This window comes from Pyrus communis, chromosome 3 (assembly GCF_041283825.1).
Source record: "Pyrus communis isolate YQ-2024b chromosome 3, ASM4128382v1, whole genome shotgun sequence".
Lineage (NCBI taxonomy): Eukaryota > Viridiplantae > Streptophyta > Magnoliopsida > Rosales > Rosaceae > Pyrus > Pyrus communis.
The window spans coordinates 4,317,903-4,343,011 of record NC_142567.1 but is presented as its reverse complement, the minus strand read 5'-3'; the positions used below and the strand labels follow the sequence as shown (position 1 = coordinate 4,343,011).

Below are 25,109 nucleotides of genomic sequence, written 5' to 3'. Positions count from 1 at the left end.
CTACCTAGGATCTATCTTGCAAAAGAACGGAAAGTTGGATGGATGAAGTGGAAGAGTGCATCCAGAGTGTTGTATGACCGTCGTATGCCACTGAAGCTCAAGGAAAAATTTTAGAGGACGACAATAAGGCCTGTAATGCTTTATGGCACAAGATGTTGGGCAATGAAGTATCAACACGTACATAAAATGGGTGTAGCAGAGATGAGAATGCTTAGTTAGATGTGTGGGCACACGAGAAATGATAAGATGAGGAATGAGGATATCCGAGGTAAAGTAGAAGTAGCCAAAATTGAAGGAAAAATGAGAGAAAATCAGTTACGGTGGTTTGGACATGTGAAACGAATGCCTACTAACGCTCCAATTAAAAAGATGCAATTACAGGACAGAGGTTCAGGGCCGAAGGGGGTAGAGGAAGACTTAAAAGGACTTTGGAAGAGACTCTAAGAAAAGACTTAGAGTACTTGGATCTAACGGAAGACATGACATAGAACCGAGCACAATAACGTTCTAGAATTTATATAGTCGACTCCACTTAGGAGAAAAGGCTTTGTTGTTGTTGTTGCTTCATTGTGTGGTCAATACAATATTAGGGGCTTTGGGCTTCTGGATATTAGGCATATAGTTCCTGATTCAGAGCCAAAGTGGAGGGGTGCAGCTTCCTCGGGTGGGAAAAGGAGATGACTATTTTTTTTTTAATGTTTTTAATTATCCAAAAATAAAAATTGTTTTATTATTATTTTAAAGTATTTCTAATCCATATAACAATATTAATTGGTCTTGTGGGATCTATTTATGTGCCACATCAGCACATAACAGAGTTTTTGATGGAATTGTGATAGAATGACGACATTGATTTTCGACACTTATTTTTAGGGATAACGTTGATCAATTTTCAATTTTAGAAACCATCTTGATGAGTTGAGTTAATATTAGGTACCGTTTATGATAAAAACCCCAAAAAATAAAATAAAATAAAAAATAAAAAAAACTCGGGGCGTATCGCTCAAATCATTGGCCCAATATTGGATGTAGCTTTTCCACCGGGCAAAATGCCTAATATTTACACGCTCCAGTAGTTAGGGGTCGAGATGTTGTTGGTCAACAAATTAATGTGACTTGTGAAGTACAACAACTATTAGGAAATAATCGAGTTAGAGATGTAGCTATGAGTGCTACAGATGGTCTAAAGAGAGGAATTGAAGTGATTGACACGGGAGCTCTTCTAAGTGTTCCAATCGGCAGAGCGACTCTAAGACGAATTTTCAATGTGCTTGTAGAGCCGGTTGATAATTCATGTAGATACTTGCACAACATCTTCTATTCATAGATCATCAACCTGCATTTTTGTTAAAGATTAGTTTCAAAAACATTTTTTCTAAAAACATATTTAGTCATATAAAAGCATTTCCCAACTAAACCGTATAATAATAATACAATCCAAGTTCAAAACTCTCCTCCACAACATTCATAAAACTTGATTAAATTGATGATCCACTATATATAGCAAATTTGCACTCATGTAACCCATAAAAGGTTACTAATTAGTTTTAAAAGTAAAAAATTAGATCCAAACAAAGATACTAAACAGAAATTGGAGTAGAATAGAAGGAGATATTTCGAAGTCTTCATGATTTGACATGGCGGCAAATTTATAACAACTTGGTAACCCCGTCGTCCATGAGTATTGACATAGTGAGATTAGAGGTACTATTTATGGCTAATCGGTCTAAAGTCAGCAGAAGCGCTTCTCCTGTCTTTTCAAGAAATCAAAGCAAGTCTTATACAAAAATAAAACAAAAATCAAATGAGAAATTGAGAAGTCGCATTATAAAGTTGTAGTAATAACTGATAAGCAGCTCCTGATCAATGATAAACAAACCACAATTCAGGTTAGCTTCAAGTCTTTGTTGCACTGTAACAAAAGAAAAAATGGTTCCTTTGGGAACATCCCATAAATTGGAAAAGAAAAAAAAAAAAAAAAAAAGGTGATATTTGCATTCTTGTTTTTATCCTTCACATACCTCTTATTATTATTTTTATTTTAATTTTCTTTAATTCATTTTTTCTAACAATCGAAAATAAAAAATGTACGTTGAAACTAAAAATAAATATATGAATTGCACCATAAAAATAAAAAATATCACAACCAGGTCAATTTTATACACTCATTCAAACATCGGTCACACGCCAACTAAAAATTCAAGAACACTACAAATATGGAAAGGGAATTAATGCTTATATTATTTGATTTTAATTAACAAAAACTAGTTTTCAAAAAAAAAAAAACCCTAAAAGTCATGTATATAGAAGATAATTATAACATATTAAAATTGCAGAAGTAGGGAGGTCGGGTTACATCCCACGTGAAAACCCACAGGGATATGAACTCTCTCTCTCTCTCTCTCTCTCTCTCTCTCTCTCTCTCTCTCTCTCTCTCTCTCTCTCTCTCACGTTTTCAAACACTTGTAAATTAGAGAACATAATTAAGTATAAATATATTCAACTGAGATCATCTCAGAAATCTCTAAGCTTATCATACAACTCTATAGCCAGCTGGAGATAGCAAGAACAACTAAATCATGGATTTTTTCCACACCTCAAACCACAAAAACCAATTCAAACACAGCAAAAAGAGGCTAACCCAAGACCAAGTGAAGCTCCTAGAGATAAGCTTTGCCTCCAACAACAAGCTCGAACCAGAGCGCAAGCTCCTGCTGGCCAAGCAGCTTGCAATCCCACCGAGACAGGTTGCGATTTGGTACCAGAACAAGCGCGCTCGGTGGAAGACACAAAGCCTCGAGTTTGACTACAGTGCTATCCAAGCGAAGTTGGAGAGTACCCTAGCTGAAAAGATGAGGCTTGAGAAAGATGTTGAGAGACTTAGAGGCGAGCTTAAGAAGGCTCATGAAATTGCTTTGGCCTTGAACCAACAATCACAAGTGTTTCCTGATAATCCTGCGATTTGTTCAGTATTTGATTCTTCTAACTGTAGTGATGAGGGTGTTGGGAGTTCTAGCTTGCAGCCGCATGAGGATGATGAGGTTAAGCAACTTGAGGAGCTCTATGCTTCTTTGATTGGCATGCAGTGATGGGTTTAATTTTTTTTTTTTTTTTTCCTTTTGGTAATTAATGGGTTTAGTGTTTAATATTACGGGGTTATATGTGATTAATGTACGTTTGATTGCATGAAAATGCTTCTAATTAATTTTGATGTTCATCTTAGAATTTATTTTTCGTACTCGGCTGTTAATTAATTACATTGCAATTAATTTGCTCACTCATACAAGCAAGCCAGTACATATCTTTAAGAGACAATGAAGAAAGAAAATATAAGTCAATTTGTATAGCAATCCTTCTTATTAATTTTGAACACTGGTATGTCATATAAGTTGATCTCCGTGACATGAGATGATTCAATCAAATTAATTAGATTCATAATTGGGTCTTAAATTATTTCTTCCATGGTGGTTTGCTGGCTGTCAATCAAGATTCTTTGGTGAGACAATCAGTTTGTTGTACAGTTAATGCTGTATGAATAGTTGAATAAGATCATATAGTGCTCAAAATATTACACACACACACACACACACACGCACACATACATACATACATATGTGCTCAAAATATTACACACACACACACACACACACATACATACATACATACATACATATATATATATGTATATGTATATATATATATTAAAGCTAGATTTAGAATCCCACATGAACTAGGACTGGCCGAAGGCTATTTGGATTTGATCAATGATTTGAAGTCTGAGTAGAATTCTACTTCGGTCATGAGGAATTGCTACTATAAATAGAGAGGAGAGTACATCATTCAAGATCCTTCCAAATCAACACACAAATATGCCCTGCGCAACCTCTCGCTATACGCGAAACCTTTCAAACATCTTAAGATTTTTATTTTACCCTTTTTTCCGCCAACACACCTTTAGTTTGAATAAACAAGTTGGCAATCGGCAACATCTTTAGTTTGGATAAACAACACTGGAGCTGTATAATCAACTGACCGAGGAGCACCTTCAGTTGGATAAACAACATTACTTCGAGACCGACTAGTTATCTATCCAAGTCTCCGTCAGCAAGAATTTTCGAGTCCTTGTTGGAAGAGGCCATCTCATCAGCCTTCTCGGTGAAGAGAGGTATTACCAGGTTACAACATTTGGCACACTGAAAGCCGAATTTGTTATTGAACTTCGCAAAACTAGCAGCCTTATCTTCTAGCTCTAGAACTCGAAGTTCAAGACGTGTTCCGTCCTCAACCGCAGTCACAAGATTCAGAAGTCATCAGCGCGCCCAATGCCACATCAACATTCATTAACTCCCCAGCCGAGCTCAGCCGACTAGTTGGCACGCCACGCCACGCATTCAACCAAATGACGTAGTTAGCTTATTAGCTCTTCGGCTTGTGCACCACATAGGTTAAGTAGTTTTTAGAGTCAACAATACTGGAACACGATTATGGAATCTTACTATTCTATTCAAATTATAATAGGTAAATTTTTGTAATATGCAATTAAAAATTAGACATGTTAATCATAAAGTCGTTCATTCTTAATATAACACGTAATACTCATAAGAGTTTCTAGTACATTTAGTTATGAGTTTGAGTTCCCAATTAACTGTCTGAATCTCTAATTATTAATCCTCGCTATATCATGTACCGTATTAATCATCTCTTTTTGCTTTAGTAAGGCAACCTCCAAGTCCAAGTTTATATTCTATTTCAAACCAAACAAGGAATGCAAATGGTTCTCGGCCCTCGATCTCTCTCTTTCAAAAATGTTGTTGACTTCCATTTACGACCATCGTGATCGGACCGTTGCATCATGAGGTGGTTCGCCCATTTGTATTGGGGCGTTCTCATGACCTAGTTCTAATTTGGAAGAAAAACTTATATAAAAGAGATTTATCGATAAATCATGTTCTGATTCAATATATAATGTCCTGTAAAATACAAACTTACACATAATAGTATATAATTGAACCCTGTTCCGTACATAGTAGCCAAAAGTTGGCAACAAAGAGAGGAAGAAAGTCCAAAAACAGTACATAAAATTCCAAATCGAACTTAATTCAAGTGCATTTCTGAGCGACTTCGAAACTATGGTTGCAAAATGGACATAAATAACAAACACATGACTATTTGAACGAGCGATTATCTTATCGACCAGTTTCTTTTTATTAATGGCGTGAGAGATTTGAAATTGGATTTAACATTAGAAATAGAAGTGACATTAGATAAATAGCTAGTTGGTATTTTAGGACTACTACTTAGTATTTAAGAGTAGTGTTTAAAATTTCTTCGATACGATCGAAATTTCAATTAAAATTAATAGATTTCGTCAATATTTTCGACATATCGGTTAAATATAGGGATCGATAGGTACATGGAGTTGGAACGAGATTGCAGCAGCATGCGAGTTGCCGTGGTACGTTTTCCTAGAATAGAATGACTCTTATGTATATATTGAAACCTCGACCGTTGGATCATGCCAATGAATCTTGTATAAGGCTAAGATCAAAATGGGATATGTTTCGCTTTGGCTTTGTGATATACGACTCGTCGCATTTCAGAAGAGGAATGGACGATGCCGTTTCGTACTTTTTGTTCTTTCTACTCCGCAGTCTCCCTCCAAAATTGCCCATATATCTCTGTAGTCTGTACTCGAGAACTGTTGCCCTCGCTCCCACCAGCGAAGAACCCGCCAATCAGCCAACCGGTTCGCCCGAACCCGGTTGTCGGAAACCCCTACAACCCTCATCCCTCCATGGCCTCGACCTCTCGCACTCATGGCGTCCCGGGCCGGATCCGAACCGCCACCGTCAATCTCCACGAGGACAACCAGTCTCTTATCTCTGTAAGCTGTTAATTTTTATGCCTTTTTATTTTTGTAGGAAAAAAAAAAAAAGCAGTTTATTGTTGTTCTTATGGAAGATTATCTCTGGTTTCAGGATATTGGGAAAGCTTTCAGTTTGATGAAGGAAATTGCAGTCGATTTCGAGAGGGCTAAGCAATTTGAGAAGGTAATGTCCTTAAACGAGAAGTGGTTTTAATTTCTGAAATTTGTAGGTGCTGCTAAAAGCCTGAAACTTTAGCAAAGTTTAGAATTTTTTGAGTAATTTGAAATTTTGGGTTTATCTAATGTATTGCCATTTGGACATGTTTTGGCTAGAAACTGTTAAGATAAAATGGAATTGTAATTGTGATTAAAATGCTCCGTCGTAGATCATAGATTGAAGATATGAATTATTTCTCGAGATATGAGGACTCGAAACTGTGACAGGTGAAGGAGCTCGAAAATGCCGTTGTTGAATTGGTGGCTACTTATGAAGACTGTTCGCATTTTTCGTCAGCAATTGAATCTGTTGGACATAAATACCAACCTGGGCCTGAGGTGCTAGGAATTTTCTTCTTCATGTTTTGTTTCTCATTCAATGACTTTGCTTATTCTTGTCCCGATCTTGACTGACTGATTTGTTGTTTATGGGCCAGCTTACTGATTTCGATAAGTTGTTCAAGAATGAGGTTGCACAGCTGAAGGCAAACTCATCTTCAGTTCCCCAAAACCATCCTTTGATACGTCAATTCCGGGAAGCTGTCTGGGTATGAACTTTTGTTAATTTAAACGCACAGAATAAGATTTTGAAAATCTTCGCTAACTTTCGACGATGCTGTTGGCCAATACTAAAGTAAGCACAATGAATTAGTAATGCTTCTTATTTGGTTTTTAGTAATAAACTTCACCTCGACTTTCTTAGGACAGGCTGGAATGATGCTAACTAGTTTAGAAACCAAACAATTGTTAAAAGCACTTTTCTGCCTAACTTAGCAATAGTTTGTGTAATTATTTTATTTCTTGAGTTGAAGGGAATGTTATTTATGTCTATGGCTAAAAGGGTATAAAATTTCATTAACTGAGCAAGTAGTTTTTTGGTTAAGCTCTATTCTGACTAATGTTTGCCAATCCTTAGACTAAATGGCCGTTGTAACCTTGGTGCTGTATGCCAGTCTATGAGTATAATTGTAACTGCAAAGTGTTGGGAGAAGTAAACTCGACGACCGGGAGAAGCAAAACGAAATTAGGATTTGGCCGAAAAAGAAGCAACGCTATGGATACCATGACCGATCACCATCGATAAAGAAGAATCTTTCTAAATCACTTCGGGTCAGCAGGGCCTTCAAGCATCCGAAATACGCCGGGGTTGTAAATGGCATAGCGTTCCTGATAGAAAATGACGATCCCTTCAGAAAAACTAAGTTATTCAACCACTTATTAGAGTATAGCAGGTCTTACGCCAAAGAGAATTGATAGTTTTAGGTGTTATATCTTGTCCCAAATGAATATGATTTGTGGAGATACTGTTTATTGTAGTTTTTCTTATTCTTGTTTAAGGGTAGAAAAACCATATATGGTGGGCGAGTATGCTAGTCTCTGTTGACAAATAAAGGCTTAATTCAGCTTATGACAATAGGTTATGTTGTATGATAGTTCTGCGGTAATATCTTGTTATGACAATTGTTTCTGTGGTATGTATCTCCATGCTTGGGAAGGAATATTAAGTGCTTCATTGGTATCTAAATTATACCTCGTCTGATGCATTTTGAAACTTGTAAGATCAGTCATCTGTGTTGACTGTTGTTAAGGTTACTACATATGTTTGGGTTTCAAATCCTTCTTTTGCTGCATGTTTCGTTTCTCCGTCATTCTGTGCCTCATAATTTTGTCTCATGCTTAATCCTCTTTATATTTTTGTAAACCTGAAGTTAAGGGATGATTGCAATCTTTCTGTTATGAAAATATACAGTGGAAGTAGCGGAAAGTAAGTTCTTATGAAAATTATTTGTTCATAGTGTTCTTTGTTTGTTAGGCAAATGTTTATAGTTTAGTGTAACTATAGCAGTAAATCTGCCGAGGAGCAGAGAAAGTATTCTTTAAATTGAAAGTGTCTGTATCGTACCGAGGACTGGAAGCTATTATTATTGTTAATATTCTACAACGGATGTACGTTATTTGCTTGTCTCAGGTTTTTATTTCTGAGTTGGAGTTTTTAATATTTTTCTGCAGAAAGTCCATCACGCAGGAGAACCTATGCCAGGTGAAGAGCAGGAGGACATTGTAATGACAAGCAACCAAAGCAGTATTTTGAATGTCACTTGTCCGTTAAGTGGAAAGCCTGTCACTGAACTGGAGCATCCAGTTCGCAGGTGCTGTATCAGTTACTTCAGACATTTATCTTTTTCCTTTTTGGGAAAATATGAATTTACGGTCTTTGCTGAATGTTGGTGTCGCATAAGACTTCTAGCATTGAGTATTTATGTGTGTTTAGGCGTTTCCAGTCCCTTCTTATATTTACTTTAGCTCATACTACACTGTTGTAGACCTTTCTAATGTTAAAGTTTTTTCTTGGTGTATTTTTTCCCCCAAATGCAGTGTCGTATGCAAGCATGTTTACGACAAAGGGCATATCATGCATTACTTACGGGAAAACAACACACGATGCCCTGTTGCAGGTATATTTATTTTTTGTTCCCCTACATCAGTTGGACTTATACTTTGGTGGGATTGCTAAACCCTTTTGGTTTTTCCTCCTATCAGCTTGCCCTGCGAAATTGAAGTCAGATAAAGTGAAGGATGATCCACTGTTAGCCGCTGATATTGATGAATTGCGTAAATCGCAGAATCAGAATGTCATGACTGATGTGATGGACGTCACTGAGTTTGAAGAGTGATTGGATGATTTTGGGATGCGAAAAGTTTCTAAAATGACATTACAGCTATTTCGACATCTTTTAGGTCGTTGTGAAGTAGTCGTGTATTCTGTAGAATGGTTTTGTATAGAGTGACCTGGTTTTATGATATTGCATATGTAGTACTAGTAGTTGAAAGCACTTCCAGTTCCTTCTCTCTGTTGAATTCTTTTAGACTGCATTTGGACAAGTGCATTAACATGAGGCATTCAGTTGGATTGCCTAATTCAAATTGTTTACTTGGTTAATCTCATTATTCTATATTTGAAGTGGTTTACAGAGTAATTGTGAAAGAACCCGTTAACCTAGTTGTACAATGAACAAAGCTAGAACTCACAACTTCTTTGGGCTGTGCAATTGGGTTTGAGTAACTACCTATTCTTCGTAGTAGCTCTTTTACGTGTGGTGAATTTTTAAGCTTCACATGTAGATAATATAAATGGGTGATGTTAAGCATGTGTGCCCGTTGAGCTTCACATGTGAGCCAACTTGATCTGGTACCATGAAGAAATTTGGAGTTTCACCATAAAATCAATTGATAGTATAGGAAGTAATTCAACCGCTTACAAGTCCTTGCATAATTTGGTCTTTCACCGGTGTGAGACTTCGTTCTCACACTCTTATAGTATTAATAAAAATAATTCCAACCCCAACATATTAAGACAAATAATGTTTCTTACAGTGTAGAAGCCTAATTAAAACGTAACATTAAATTTTAACACAAGACAAGCAAATAAAAAGAACAAACGTGCAACTACAAAATAATAATAAAAATAAAAATAAAAACTGGTAGAAGCTAATTTACAAGCTCTTTCAACTTCTGAACAAACCTATCGATATATCCACTCATAAACCCAGGAGTTGTTAACGCTTCCATCCACTTTGCATGGTTCTTCTTCACCATAACACCCACCTCACTCTCTTTATCCATCACACTTTTAACAGCTTTGCTCAAACTCTCCTTCGAAAACCACCCACTTTCTTCCCTCCACACCTCCACAGCAACCTCGAGCTTCTTAACCAGCAATTTGGTGTTCAAGATTTGGTCACCAAGATGTGGAACCAACACAATCTGTTTGTCACTCATCAAAGACTCCCACATTGATCCAAACCCACAATGGTTCACAAAGCACCCAACTGCTGGATGGTTCAAAATCAATGTCTGCTGCACCCAGCTCCCAACCACCACCCCTCTCCCTTTAACCCTCTCTTCAAACCCTTCCGGCAATGCCTCTTCAATTGTCTCGCAACCCAACGGCGGTTTCAGAGCCACAAAAAATGGCAACCCAGTTAGCTCAAACCCTAAAATGAGCTCTTGAAATTGGCTTTTTTCGAGAACCCATTGGCTCCCGAATGCGCAAAACACCACAGATCCAGCCTCAAACCCAGCAAACCACTTCGCCCACCGGTCCTCTAATTGTTCAGTGTTATTATCGGATCCCAGACCCAAAACAGGACCAGTTAAAAGCACCGGCCTTTTATACTGATCTTCCATGTAATCACACATATCACCCTCAAGCTCTCTGCACGTTCTAATGGACAAAGCGTCACATTCTTTCATACAAATTATGGTCCGATCGTAAAATCTGATCCCGTCCCCAAACGGCTCCGTTATGAACGTCAACGACCGGGCCTCGTGTCCTTGGAGAACCACAGTCGTTGACGGGTACCCAGCAGGTGGGACCCCTAGCTCCTTCGCTGTAATTGGCCGGTCCTTGGGGACCTGACGCGCTGGGACAAGCGCAATAGCGAGAGCCGCAGCGCATACAACATTGTAACAAACGGACTTGATGCCGTTTTTCCTCGCAATCTCCGGCACCCAATGTGCAGCGTCGTACAAAACAAAGTCGGGTTTGTTTGCGCTCAGGAAGTGTTCGATTTGGTCGCGTGTGAGGTCCATGGCAGCGGCAAGAAAATGGATGTTGTGAATGGGTATTTCGGAGGCGATTTCAGTGCCCTCGGGGAGGCCGTCGAAGTGGGGGACGGTGACTGGAGAGAAGGTGATGAGGTTAGGGTGGTGGTTGAGATGTTCGAGCTGAAGGATAGCTTTCTTGGGCACCAAGAGAGTGACTCTATGGCCTCTGGCAGCGAGCTCGTTGGAGAGGTGAACGTATGGGGTGATGTGGCCCATGGCAAGCCATGGGAACATGGCTAAGTGAAAGCTTGAGGAGATCTTGGGTGGTTCTGCCATTTTTAGGGTTAAACAGCTAGCTCTAGCTCTTGGAAAGTATGGTGAACTATAGTTCGCATGCAGTGAGATCTTGTTTGATGTTTCCTCGTTAGTTTGGTCAAAATCTCAGATTTATTTGCAAAATTTGTCGGATCGTTGGTTATATGCGTTTATGTTTGTTGGCAACCACGCGAAAGTTGGTAAAAACTTTGGCCCAATTGCTACAAATAACTAGACTTGTTTCTAAAGGGAAACGTTGAAATTTTCAAAGACTGCATTGGTTACTAACTTACTATGCGTGTACGAATTTGTTCATGTAACAACCTGGTGAAACAAAGAGTTGACCAAAACAAGTTCTTGGTTTCAATGAAAATTAAACTTCAGTTAACCCTTCTTTAGATTTCTTTTATAAAAAATTGTTATTCTTGTCACATTTTCCACCATCTAATAGAGCTAGGACCCAGAAGTGTTGATGAGCCCTACCTCTATTAGAAAGGTAGTACAAATGTGGTAAGTATATCACTCGTCTTTTATAAAGTTTACGATGTTACTTACCATATCAATTTAATTTTTGTTTAATTTAGTCCAGCGTGGGAAGAGAAGTACACCCTGTTCTAGCCAACTCGATTAAGTCCAATTACAGTAAATTTTCATCCTTAAATATTCAATGACCAAAATTGAAATCTACACTCGAAATTAACCAAAACAATCTTAAATATCCAAAAATAAAATCTAATTACGATTAGCTTTGTTACTTAAAGTGAAAACGCAAGTTGAATATATGTTGTTACGCTTGGTCAAGGATAGAGACTAATGACAGGACAGAAGAAAGGCAAGTTAATGAAAACAAGTTCACAGTTTCTTTCCATGTTTTCCATAAAGTTGCGACGTTCATATATATGAGTTAGCGGTGAATTCTAATCCCAAAAAACAAGGCACCTCTTTTTTCTGAAGCAATAATGAAGATCACTGATCAATACTTCTTGTTGCGGAAGTTATATAGGAACCTCAGACATTATTTTCTTCCGACAACGACGTGTCTGCATATACATGCAAGTTGGGCAACAACATGAGTATAATCAACATCTAATGAGATGTGGTAATTACGCATCAAATAGTACATAAATGTGGTACGAAAATGTAGTTTTCCTAGCAACATATTGCAGTAATCTCCTTACCATTAATGTACTTTTATGTGTATGAATTAGTTGTTAATATTAATATCAATTAACGTCGTGAGTCCGTGATATTTGTAAGGATAATCAAGCTCCTCAGTAAGTGATCCTCTTTCAGATGCATGGCTATTGGCTTGTCTGGAACCGAGAATGATCTCTGCACGCCGTGGCTAGAGTCAGCATATTGAAGAGCATGAGTCTTGCACCGTGAAAGTAAAGTAATTAAAGTTACCATCCGTTATTGTTCTTGGTTTAAGCTCGTCAACTCTATCTCCCCATGGAAATTGGAAAGGAATTTTGAAGGTGATGGGCTTAGAACTGTGACCTAACACTTGATCTGGGTTGAACATTTTTGGACTCTCATCCTTTTTCATTACTTTGAGCCATCTTGAAGTTTGCGTTGGGGTTACTAGGCCTGTCATGTAATTAGATTCTCACTTCAAATAAAAACAAAACAAATTCCATGTGAACCATTGTCCATTGCCATTACCAATACTATTGTAAATACATAGACTAACTTGTCCAACAGACATCGACAACTTAATTATTTGAATAGCAGACAACATTAATAACATCATATCAACAAGGATAAGCTAGAGAGATCAAATCTTTTAAACCAAATGATTTAGTTGTTGATGATTGAATTATTACTCAAATATTGATTAACGTGCTTATTTTCTATTGGTTACACATCATTTTATTTGCAAATTTGGTTTAAAATTTTGATCTCCCTAGTATTACTCAATCAACAATATCTATACTATCTCATTATTATACACACACACATAAGTGTTTTAGACTTTCACTTGTTCCGCCTTTGTCACGAACGATAAGATAATCTACACTAATTTCATCTAAACTACAAAAATGAAAATTCGATCTTGAATACATAGGATAATCTACACTAAGTTCAAATACACATGTCGGTCTCTTTATTTCAGCAACACAAGTTTGTGTTCTTTCTAAAACGGCCAATGTCCATATTGTTTTGTTCGTCGGAGAGAAGTGTTTTCTTTAATTTGTATTTATTTTGACACCTAGTACCTTAGTTGTCATATATATTATACGCAAAAACATCATGTGCATCTCTCTATAAACAAAAGTTCACCACATGGAGAGTGTGCTGGCATCGACCCTGTCATTGACATAAGTTGTTGACCCTTCTCCATATTTCTTAGTTGTATGAACTTATGTGCCACACTCCCTGCTTCGAAATCTTATCTCGTCTCTCCACTTAGCGCACATCATGGTCCCTCTCTGTCCAAATGCATGTATTTCCACATTAAAATATGCTTTTATCCCGAAAATTATGTCTTACAAGAACATGGTTCCATGCCCCCACATGGCTTCCCAAGTCAGCCCACAGCTAGCTGTGTTTGATCATAATTTTAGTTTTTTTTTTTTTTTTTTTTTAATAACTATTTTGCAGCTTAATTTAAAGGCCAAAATATGGGTGTCTTTTACTGGTTGAAATCCGAGAGGAACTACTTTTGTGTGGAACCATGGAGCCTGTTGGTGATGACCCAATTGAGCAATCTGCAAGTAGGAAAGAAGACAATGTGGAAGAAGCCAATGATCTTTTGGAAGAGTGTTGGTTCTTTGATAACTTGCTCAACAGGAAACAGAAGATGCTAAGGTGTTTTTCTGATCCTCATAGCAACTCATCAGATTTTGGCCAAGAAATGTCAGTGAAGATGAATAAGGCCACAGAAGGCGGTGGATTTTCCGGTCCAAATTTGGTTCGGACACCATCGTTGCCGCTTCATATAGGGAGGCAGGAGAATGTTCAAGTGAAGCAAAGTGGTGGTAAGAGTGGCGTGAGCAAATTGACAAGGCAAACGTCGCATCAGAAGATGCTGCAGACAACAACGTCCCAACCGCCGGTTTGTATTCGGAGGAGGACAGGAGTTCAGGATAGAGAAAGTGATATCAGAAGAAGTCAAGTAAATGGGCAACCGGTGCGTCACAATTTGCTCAGGACACCCTCCTTGCCACCATGCCTAGGAAGAGAAGAGAGAAGCCAAGAAAGTGTTCCACAAAGACACAAGGTACTAGCTAGCTATGACCATTATGTTTTTAGTTTTTAGTTTAAAAATATACTTTAATCATAATTATGGATTAATAGTTTGAGAAAAGTCACCATGCACTCCTCTAATTCACTCGTTTATGCATTAAATTAATCTTAAAGGAGTGTATAGCTAATAACTTTTCTGAAGCATCAATAACAGCTGAGCTCACTATTAAGAAAACAACGAATAGTTAATCCGTTGTTATCTTACAATGTTCTTACGTTTGATTATTGCAGGGGCTCATGACACAATGTTCTAGCATTCCAAGATATAGACCCCCAAAAACCACAGAAGGGGAAAGCAATATGATTAGTACGGATGGGATTAAGGAAATGAGGCGCCGATGCCCTAATCAACTGACGACGAGAAAGAGCCTAAGTGATCTTGAAATTGAAGAACTGCAAGGGTTCAAGGACTTGGGGTTCACATTTGACAAGGAAGAGTTGAGCCCTAGTGTGGTGAACATACTTCCTGGGTTGCAAGAAAAGAAGACAAGTGAAGATTTGAACCCGGCACATGTTAGGAGGCCTTATCTTTCTGAGGTGTGGCTGGCGCAAAGCTGCGCAGCCCGGCCACCTCCAAATTTGGGTGCAACTAAGTCTGCTGAAGACATGAAGGCACAGATCAAGTTCTGGGCTAGATCTGTGGCTTCGAATGTGCGCTAGGGAGTTTTATTTTGTGATATTTAACTTGATTTACATACCGATCGATTTATGTAGTCTGATTGTATTAAAAAAAGTAACATCCAGTAACCATTCAAACCAATTAATTCAACCCAATTTGATTCGCTTCAATAACTTTGATGATCTGATTGGATCATCAAATTCAAAAATCTGGGTGAGATAGAGAGAGGGAGAGGGAGTTGCAATTGTCTAATCTCAATGATCCGCTCTCATGTGATACTCGAGTTTCAATTGTATTATTTCACTTGATATGTATTATTTGTCGTTTTTATTTTGCAAAATAATTTTTCAAAAACGTTTTGTAAAAATGATACCAAATGAGCCTAAATGTTTCTAATTTTACATTTATGGTCATTTCTGTATTCATAGAAAGACAATCTATTTGAATCATATTTTGTAGAACATATAATGTGGCGGTTAATTGTGAACTTCCTATTTAAATAATTGAAGACATAATTTTGATAATCCGATCGGATCATCAAATTCAATAACTTTGATGATCTGATTGGATCATCAAATTCAAAAATCACGTGTGAGATAGAGAGAGGGAGAGGGAGTTGCTATTGTCTAATCTCAATGATCCGCTCTCATGTGATACTCGAGTTTCTATTGTATTATTTCACTTGATATGTATTATTTATCGTTTTTATTTTGTGAAGTAGTTTTTCAAAAACTGTATGTAAAACATTACCAATGAGCCTAAATGTTTCTAATTTTACATTTATAATCATTTCTGTTTATAGAAAAGATCATCTACTTGAACTATATTTTGTAAACCACATAATGTGGCAATTAATTGTGGACTTCCTATTTAAATAATTAAAGGCATAATCTAACCATCAACTGTCACATCATGTGATTTACAAAATATGATCTAAAAACATGGTTTGTCTTGCATTGTTCTCCTTTTCAACCGCATTTTGTTGACGGTTGGGCTTCCTTCTTGAATTCTTTAAAACATGAAGTCTTACTTTATCGTCACGTCATCTAATGTACAAAATATAATTTAAAAATACGATCTTCTTAGCTTTTTTTTTTTTTTTTTTTTTTTTTTTTTTTTTTTTTTGTAAATAAAACCTTAGAAAAAGAGACGGCTTGCAATGCACACATGAAATGTGGTTCAGAATCTGGGGGGGATAACCGGATAACAGAGATTTTTCAAAAGCCCCACCAAAATCTTTGATTGACGAGATAGAAAATAAACCAAAAAACAGAGCCATAACTGAACGCCTCAGCAGCTTAGCTCTCTCTCCCTCTCTAAAATCCGTCAAATGTTGCAGACCCAACACCTTCTGCGTTCCAATTTCCCCATATTTCTCTCTCATCCCCAAACCCACTTTCTCTCTCCTCCTCCACTCAAATTTTTCCACAAACCCACCAATATCTGCCCCGTCTCAGCCCATTCCAGACCAGGCCTCGAACAATGGCTAGCCGAAGCTCCAGAACCGACGACCGAAACTCCATACACACCCTTGGAATTTGCTCCAGACGGTCCCGAAGAATTGCCACCGTCTTCTTCTCCAGTGTTTGCCACCAATGATGACCCTTCATCTCTCCAAGTGGCCACCAGTGTTCTTCTCACCGGAGCCATCACTGTCTTCCTCTTTCGCTCGCTGCGACGCCGCGCCAAGCGTGCTAAAGAACTGGTAAAGATTGTAGCTTTATTTTCATTTATGTCTACAAATTACTGTTTTTGTGTTTTGGTATTGCTGAGGTTTGGAATTTTAGGAATTGGGTTTTGGTGGGAATTCCTTTTATTTTCAATTACAAGTTTTTTTTGGGATTTTGGGGAATGATTTTTAATTCTATTACAAACAATATTACTACTCTTAAGTTACACCAATGTGAGGGAGAGGGTTTGAATGCAAAACGTTGTTGGTTGAAGACGAAGCCATATCCACCAGGGCAATCCACCACTTGTCCGGATTGATGTTCATTGACTATATGTACTTAAATATTACAAGATAATGTGGATTTTGAGAAATTGGGATACAATTTGCCATTCACTTGAATTACAAATTTTTATGTGTTAGTGTGAGCAAATTTGTGGCTTTGATAGAGTGATTTTGGTGCCTAGAAATTTAGGTCATCTGAAGTGAAGAAGTCCTTGAAGGATGAGGCTTTGGATAGCTTGAAAGCACTTTCTACAGGTTCTGTTGAAGCAAAGGGTCCACCCTCACCTGTTCAGGCCTTGCTGGGTGGAATATCAGCCGGTGTCATTTCGCTTATTCTTTACAAGTTCACTACTACAATTGAAGCATCTCTCAACCGCCAAACTATTTCTGATAATTTTTCGGTTAGTCCCTTCATTGCTCTTGTCCTTAATTTTTCAGTTCTAGCCATATTCATGTTTAACTAACACAATGGTTCGTTATGAGTTTTCTGACACTGGCAGTTTCTCTAAATTTCCATTTAGAAAACAATGATACAGATAAATTCTCTTGCTCTTTAACCGCCTCTTAATTTATGTTGCTTCATTTCTTGTATGCTGGGATTAGCCAGTATACTCTGAATCCACTGTGAATAGAACAGTAGGATTAAGAATTCAAGTGAATACCAAAGGGGCCGTTAAGTTCTTAGATTGGGCTATGACCGGTGATGTCATACACAACATGAACCACAAAATGCTCTTACTCTTTGTTTGCTATGTAATGTGGTGGTAGAAAAATTGTACTCGAGATACTCATCCTCTTTTCTGAACAATCTACTTGTTTTCTCTTTTCAGGTTCGTCAGATTACAATAACCATCAGGCAGCTCCTACTACTAACTCCTTCCGGTTTTCCTTGCTCTTCATTGATTGGAAGAATGATCACCTTTAATCTTCTGTTGGCAGGACAATTATAAATGGGTTGTGCTACCTTGCAACATTTGTTTTCGGCATCAATGCTGTGGGTTTAGTCCTTTATGCTGGTCAGCTCGCCATCAACTCCATCATGGAAGGTACAAGTGAAGAAACTCAGACTCAAGGTAAGGAGCAGTCGGGCTCATTCAATTCAATGGTTGAGAGCCCCGCAAATAGTGGTGAGAACAGTGATAGGGACGATCAAGGTTCAGATGGAACACAATAGAGTAGAAACCAACTTTGACGCAGAAGCATAGTTTTTTATCATTTCAACTTATTTCAAGGTAAATATATATCTTTGAATGAAATCTGTGCCATTTCTGGCCCTGTCATTTTGTTGTGATCAGTCTGCACTCAATCTCCTATTCAATATTAATATATGTTTGTCAAAGATGCAATGGTTCATAGCCGCCATTAATGTTTGTTTATCTATGCTCATTTATTTTGATAGAAAGGAGAAAACGAGAGTGTGAAAATCATTGTCCTATGCCATAAAGTGTAACAATGATTACAATTACCAAAATCACCAAATTGCGTCATGTCAAAGTTTGCTACGAAAATTTTAAGATAGGAATTAGAATACAAAACATGTGATTTTCCAAACACCTCTCTCTCTCTCTCTCTCTCTCTCTCGTGTTAATACTCGAAAATCTTCTCATAGAGTTTAACTTTTTGCCTCTGAATTTAATCTCGTAGTTGTTGGTGGTGGTGGTTCTTGAGTTGTGCTTCCATGCATATGTGATCTTTCATGTTGCTCAGTAGCCCTTTCTATTCTGTGGTTTTCCTTACCTATTTTCCTGATCATATTATCACGGCTCCCAACTGGGCGGAACTGATGCAATGGAGTGGAATTTGAATCAAGTCTGTACAAAACAAACACCATAGTCACTGAGCAAACAAACATTGGAATTGGACCGAAAATCCAGAGCAACAAAATAGTGGCAAAGTAGATAGCCCTGAGCCCCAATGTCCAGAACAAGCCTCCACTTATCACCACCTTCTCGACATGCTCCTGAGGAATATCACTGTCTGGCATACTGATTAGGAAATTGACATGGACATAGTCCCTTATGCAATGTAAAAAAGAAGCTAAGGCCAGCAGAAAGCAGGTCAGAATGCTAATATATTTGACAGAAACTAGCGCAGGACTTGTGTCCCCATATGTAATACTGCTCGTGAAGGTGTTGTGCGAAGTGTTTCCAATCCATGCCCCGATGAGAGAGCTTAAGGCTAGAGAGGTTGAGGCTAAGCAATTTGCTGCTGTTATGGTGCTAGAGATTACAGTTAGGGACATACCTCTGTCCTTTGCATCAACCTGCAAATAATTAAAGACCAAATAGAGTTAGTGACTCTGTGTTTTCTATAGCTGAACTTAGTTGTTAGAAAAACGCTTATATTGTCAGATTGTGAATTTGCACCTAACATTCTAAGAAAAGTGAAGACGAAAAGTGAAGTCTTATAAACTTACCTGCAACATTCTCTCAACCCAAGCTTTTCTGCAGTGATTTTCATTGCCAATGACTGTAGTTTCAGGATGTCTTAGGTACCTATACAGAAGGAGAAGATGGTAGCAAAGCATGATTACCAGCCCAGTTGGAACCAAGATTAAATCCAAGTATTCCTTCTTCCAAACCATTCTCTCTCTCTCTCTCTCTCTCTCTACACTAAAATGAACAAATTAATTATTGGGTTAGGTTGGTCTTTTAAATTTTAATCAAAGATTCAAAAGTTCATAGGATTATGGCTAAACGTTAAGCTCCATTTGTGTAGTGGATTTGGTTAAGCAGATAAAATTGGCTTTAGTTTTGAAGATGACCGACCTCTCAATTAAAAAAATAATAATGTTTACTACTTATATATAAAATACGAGTCATCAAAAAAAAAAGAGGAAGAAATACCATGCAATATATACTTTTGCTTAACAATTTCACATGGAAATGGAAGTTGCATGCTCTCATAAGGCTACAAAATTTGGTTCACAATTCGCAATTTTGCCGCGTCGTAAACCATCTCGGATTTGGTTGATTTTTAGTAGAGTAGATATTTAAAGAGTGACCTAGACCATCATGCAATATTGCTAAATGATAAAAAGAGTCAAGAAGATAGAACAAGAAAATTCAAATAAGTAGGTTGTTAGCATTTCTCAACTAAGTGAATCGAAGCAAGAGATTTTCTCCAACAAAACAAAAACATGAAGGAGATGGATTTGGTTTGAAGGACTAGCATGTAGAATTATCAGAGAGACTGACTAAGGGTCCACTCTCAATAACACCAATATTGTCTTTAACTTGGTAATTACGACTTGCACAATTCTTCAGGTGTGGGGTTTTAGTACAAAAGATCTTGATATTAGTTGAAGTGGGATTAGGATCTTTAAACTCTGTTTTTTTTTTTCCACATATATGATCGATGTGGGATATTTCAACATAGCATGAATACACCATTGGGATAATCTCAATCTTTGTCATTTGTATTCCTAAACCCTAAACCATCGAATAAACTCGTGTTGATAAATGATGTAATGGTGGTGTAACCATCTCGGATATCTCTCAACTTTTCTTCAACATTACTATGTAGCATTGAGTGTTACTAAAAATGAAAAGTTGAGTTTGAAAATAAAAGATCAAAAAGCATCTTCAATGCATCGAAAAATTCGAACTCGAATTTTATGTTCGAGTCTAAATATGAGTCTAAGGTTCCCTAATGCACACTCATTTCAAGTATCCGACGAAGTTGAGACCCAAAACTAAGTTTCAATATGAGATTTGAGTTCAAGTTGGAGCCCATGCCAACAAGGAAAATTGTTATTCAACCAAGAAAATGAGATTTGAGTCCAATCATTTCCAATAAACATAACCAAATTTTTTATAAATCAAATATGAATTTTGAGTCCAATGTTTTCTCATGCACATACTCAAGTTTTAAGATTTGAGTCTTTGCATTCGAGATGCTCTAATAATTATGAAAATTAAATCTAACAACTAAAACACATGTAATGTTGAGTACTACGTACATAAAAAAAAAAAAAACACATGTAACATTGAGTGCTACGTACGTAGCATTGAAGTCAACCATGTACTCTTACAAAATCGCACATTACCCCGTATACTCTATTATGTCTCACTTTACTCAATGTATTCATCTTTCATTGGCGAGACAAAGGCTCTTTGGACTTTCAAACCCATTTTCACATTTAGAAATATATGAAATAGCAAAAACAACCATGGAATAGAGCAAAACCAAAACCTCGCCAACATTACCCCAAGTTCACTCCATGACTATCCTAAATGGCTCAACCTCTCAAAGATTGACAATTTGTCATTAAAACTCACAATTCATTTGACCTATCTCCATTATCATTGCTGAAAAAACCAGAGAGTTATTGACATATCAGCGGAATTAATGTCTCTCTTAACTTAGTTGACAAAATGGGATTGAGAGAGACACAAATGATGAATACATGAGGTATAGTAAGATAAACAAGAGTATAGGAGGTAAGAATAAAACAAACAAAAAAAGTTGCTATTAGATCTTCTTAATCGTTGAAATCTAATAGTAAAAAACCATGGATTAAGATTCTCTCCGGATGTCACACTCCAGAGTTTACAGACCCAATAATCTGAACCGTTCAAAAACTGCAAAGTGGAGCTGGAATCCCTATCAAAAGGTGGTTCTGAATTGACTCTGGCTCAAGAGTGGCTTTGTGCCCTAAAATAGCACCCCATTATAGCCCATGTGTTCCACCACCTTTCACCATTCGATTTCATCATGTGCACAGAGACCAAACAACACCTCTAGTTTACGTGGTTGGAGTTGGATAAGCAACAAGTAGAAAGTAACACATGGCATATGTGGCTTTTGAGCTACATGGAACCAATTTGTTAGGCTGCCCCCAACACATCAGCACTTTGAACCCATCGACTACACGCGACATGACAGTGCCAAGTTTCGTTAATTGCAAGGGCCAGCTGTGTTTTATGTTAAGTAGGTACTTAATATTCAATTAGAGAATGTGTTTTGGACAATGCAATGACCTAATCAGACCAGACAAACCAATATGATAAAGACTCTGCTTCACGATCATCGAAATAGAACCAGTGTGGAACTGGAGGGAAACTGTCATAGCTTAGTGATAGTTGGTTACCGGCCTAATCAATATCTTTGATGAGCAAGTTACATGATACAAGTTTTATTGGTTTCATTTTACACGTGTATTGTATCATTGACACGAAATATCACAATAATAGTGTACCTGTGTCGTGAAAGTCATTCTCCTTAAGTAGCGTCATTTATGGTATGTTACCCACCCATTTGGTGTGTGGTGCCTCCTAACCTGTGGGCTCAGGACTTGCTTAATTTGATTGAGTAGAAGATGATGAGGTCACAAACTCGACATTTCATCCATCGTAAAACGATTAATTTCATTACTCTCAATTCTCTACTTAGTTACAAGTATACAACACTTGGTATTTGATCATGATTGCAAGCAATAATCAATCTACTAACACGGAAAAAGAAATTTATGTTCTTGATTAATTAAGGCTGCAGATAGCTTACCATCTCTCATTTCTCCTATTGGTAGGCCTAGAAATTTTTTACACGACCCCTTAACCCAACTCGAAACAACACGAAATTAACAGATTTTCGGGTAGACACGTTAACGAATCGGGTCGTTATTGGGTAACCCGATAAGCACTTATTAAGATAACGGGTCAGTCCAGGTATATATGTGGGTAACCCATTACACGATAAGAAAATTTTAATTTGATAATTATATACCACTAAAAAAAATACTATAATTAACAGCAGTAGGATTTAATCTTGAAACAAACTGAAAGTTAAAAATTTAGAAAATTGATGAACAAAGATTTAATCTTGGTCATCCAATTTTTATCTTAGCCATAAATTAGACTCTCTCTCTCTCTCTCTCATTCTCGAAGGCTCAAATTGAAGCATCTGTTATCTCTATCTTGAACTAAACTCTCATCGCAGTCTAGAACCTCAACTCTGGCTAGCCACGACTCCACGACCACCCTCTCTAGTCTCCTACCACCACACCACTGTCACCACATACGACCTATTAATTCACCACCAGTCCATTTGCTACTTTTGTCTCCAATTCTCTCTCTGGATCAAGCAAATCTCGTTATGATATTTTTGTGGCAATGTTAAGCTATTCTGAAGTAATATTTATGTGGCTATGTGATATGTGCAAATTTAGAAAGAAAAAAAAAAATTCTTAACAGGCCATCATGACCTAACCTATTTTTGTGGCAATGTTAAGCTATTTTAACCATTAGGTAAAATGACCTAACCTGTTAAGAACCCGTTAAAATAATGGGTGTGACACGATACGACCCATCAAAATAACAAGTGTTACACGAAAACACTACAAACACGGCAAACACGACCCGTTTGCCAGACCTACATATCGAGGCACGTTCAAAGTGTCTAACCCGCATGAGGAGTCAATTCACCTATTTATGGGCCATGAGGAGTCAGTCTAGGCCTCAAACACTTTTCTAAGTCATCGGTACAAGTAGGGGTCAGTGGCAAGACCTGTCTACTCAAACATGCCCTTTATCTAGAGCAAGGCCGCATGTTCTCTACACAATAACGGAAAACAATCTACGCCAGTCAGTCTGGCGTGACATCCCACGTGTTCGAGTAAGTGCTGCTTTGATTGGACATAGCAGTTTAGTATCTAGTGGGAGTAACTGGTATAGCTAAGTTGTCGAAGTCAATATATTCATATTCATGCAGAATAAATAATATATATATATATATATATATATATTTCTAGACAATATATTCATGCAGAATTCAACAATAATTGAAACCAATATATCATTCTTACTAAATAAATAATCTCCAATTGCCATGAAATTATAATTCTATGAAAAAATAGAGCACGTCTGAAACACAGATATGGAAATACGCTTGTATTTGTGGATTAAAGTAATACGTTTTTTATTGCTAGAGAAAGTGAAAGGAAGTAATACACAAGTTTTTTTATTGCTAGAGAATTGTTTTAGTAGAAACTCCACTTAATCAATTGTAATATAGATACTATCATATGATGATGACTTTTCTTTTTAATCAATTTTTTTAATTATAAATTTACACATGTGATAGGAGGATCAAAATTTTGAGGTCCTATGCCGCTACACCTTTTGCACATCCCCAACGCCCCCTCTAATTGTATCTTTTCCCCAAAGAACCTATAAAAATTCTAAGAATAGGAACGTGTGGAAAAATTTACGTATGTAATGGAAAAATTCAAAACTCGCAAGAGCATTTTTTGAGCGTTTAATAAGACTCTCAATGACAGCACTAATTTGTGGTAGCAAAAATCCGTCATATTGAGTCTTGACGAATTTGTACCTACAAGACAATAATAAACATATGTGATCAAGGGCCAAAGCCTCACGTGCAAATAAGTAAGGGGGTTTCGTCAATGGAGCTTTGATGCCTAAGTCACTATCTCTGAAAAGATGAGTGTTTATGGCTTCTATGCGTAGCAAAAGCTTACGAAAATTTTGATGGAAATGAGCTATTTATAGGCACGTGGCGGCTTCCCATTGGCTAAGGTGATTCATCTGTGGGTTGGATGTGGAAAGAATTATTCCAAAATATTAAGTAGAAGATAATATCTTAGGATGATGATGGTAGTATCCTTGATTGATTTTGATGAAGATTCCTTGCTTATTTGAGTTGATCTTCAATTAGAAGAAGATTAAAAGATGAGATTTATTAATTCTATCTTTAATGCCTTTGATTTGTCTTCCTTATCACGAACAGGAGAGCTTGGCAGTGTGGTAGTCTACTCTTGATGTTGAACTACACATGGGAATGTTCAATTTCCGATATACGTCAATGCTTAGAGCTAGGACTCGAATTCAACATTGGGCGAGGCTTCCTGAAGGGCTTATCTCGGATCTCGTGCAAAATGTTGTTGAGAGAAGTGGAAAAGCCTCATGATGGTTTCGGATTTTATCGTTCTTACCCATCATCTCAGGCGACGATTTCCTCCGCCTTGTCAAAGCACTCTGCCAAGGTTTTGGGCTTGTGGAGCTTCATGCTGAGCTCCAATTCTATGGGGAGTCATTTCTTTAAATTACGTAGTTTCAACACGTTTTATATTTACAACGTATAGTTTTTTAATAAGTAAATGGATGAAAACACCCTTAATGACTAAACAAGATTCTTCATGGTTTGCCACATTTAGATAGTATGTGTTGATATGAACACGTGAGCATAAGCGGAATCGAATTTGAAGATATAACGAAGATTTTACGAAGCTCGGAAGCCGAGGGCATTTTGATATTCTTACATTAATTTGGACATGTGAACTTCTGGCCTATAGGTGTGTGCCACGTCGGACCCCCATTTTT

At 37.4% G+C, this 25,109-nt stretch overlaps 5 protein-coding genes and 1 pseudogene across 6 annotated transcripts; 4 read left to right on the top strand and 2 right to left on the bottom strand.

The window, feature by feature from the left end:
- The first annotated feature begins 2,388 nt into the window (after window positions 1–2,388).
- LOC137714563 (homeobox-leucine zipper protein ATHB-52 pseudogene) lies at window positions 2,389–3,225 on the top strand (annotated as a pseudogene).
- Window positions 3,226–5,639: 2,414 nt separating this feature from the next.
- LOC137716301 (E3 SUMO-protein ligase MMS21) lies at window positions 5,640–9,023 on the top strand. Of its 2 annotated transcripts, none has more exons than XM_088690704.1 (7): window positions 5,640–5,884; window positions 5,979–6,050; window positions 6,311–6,421; window positions 6,520–6,630; window positions 8,093–8,344; window positions 8,459–8,538; window positions 8,624–9,023. In XM_088690704.1, exons 1-7 carry the CDS (start codon window positions 5,795–5,797, stop codon window positions 8,649–8,651), a joined length of 744 nt encoding a protein of 247 aa, XP_088546830.1. In that variant the 5' UTR covers window positions 5,640–5,794; the 3' UTR covers window positions 8,652–9,023. The 2 variants fall into 2 exon arrangements, with proteins under 2 accessions (XP_088546830.1, XP_068311839.2); XM_068455738.2 differs by having other exon boundaries at window positions 5,653–5,884; window positions 8,093–8,232.
- Window positions 9,024–9,293: 270 nt separating this feature from the next.
- LOC137714873 (UDP-glycosyltransferase 79B6-like) lies at window positions 9,294–10,988 on the bottom strand. Its single transcript, XM_068454032.2, has one exon. The coding sequence runs from the start codon at window positions 10,964–10,966 to the stop codon at window positions 9,572–9,574; it is 1,395 nt and encodes a 464-aa protein (XP_068310133.2). The 5' UTR covers window positions 10,967–10,988; the 3' UTR covers window positions 9,294–9,571.
- Window positions 10,989–13,531: 2,543 nt separating this feature from the next.
- On the top strand, window positions 13,532–14,986 carry LOC137714564 (uncharacterized). The gene is made up of 2 exons (XM_068453754.2): window positions 13,532–14,168; window positions 14,426–14,986. Exons 1-2 carry the CDS (start codon window positions 13,623–13,625, stop codon window positions 14,852–14,854), a joined length of 975 nt encoding a protein of 324 aa, XP_068309855.2. The 5' UTR covers window positions 13,532–13,622; the 3' UTR covers window positions 14,855–14,986.
- Window positions 14,987–16,004: 1,018 nt separating this feature from the next.
- On the top strand, window positions 16,005–18,106 carry LOC137716569 (uncharacterized). The gene is made up of 4 exons (XM_068456022.2): window positions 16,005–16,518; window positions 16,950–17,168; window positions 17,598–17,623; window positions 17,707–18,106. Exons 1-4 carry the CDS (start codon window positions 16,144–16,146, stop codon window positions 17,939–17,941), a joined length of 855 nt encoding a protein of 284 aa, XP_068312123.2. The 5' UTR covers window positions 16,005–16,143; the 3' UTR covers window positions 17,942–18,106.
- A 29-nt stretch (window positions 18,107–18,135) lies between these two features.
- LOC148697782 (uncharacterized) lies at window positions 18,136–19,409 on the bottom strand. The gene is made up of 2 exons (XM_088690703.1): window positions 19,184–19,409; window positions 18,136–19,030 (listed from the first exon to the last, which is right to left on the bottom strand). The coding sequence occupies exons 1-2, from the start codon at window positions 19,349–19,351 to the stop codon at window positions 18,380–18,382; spliced, it is 819 nt and encodes a 272-aa protein (XP_088546829.1). The 5' UTR covers window positions 19,352–19,409; the 3' UTR covers window positions 18,136–18,379.
- Window positions 19,410–25,109: the final 5,700 nt, after the last annotated feature.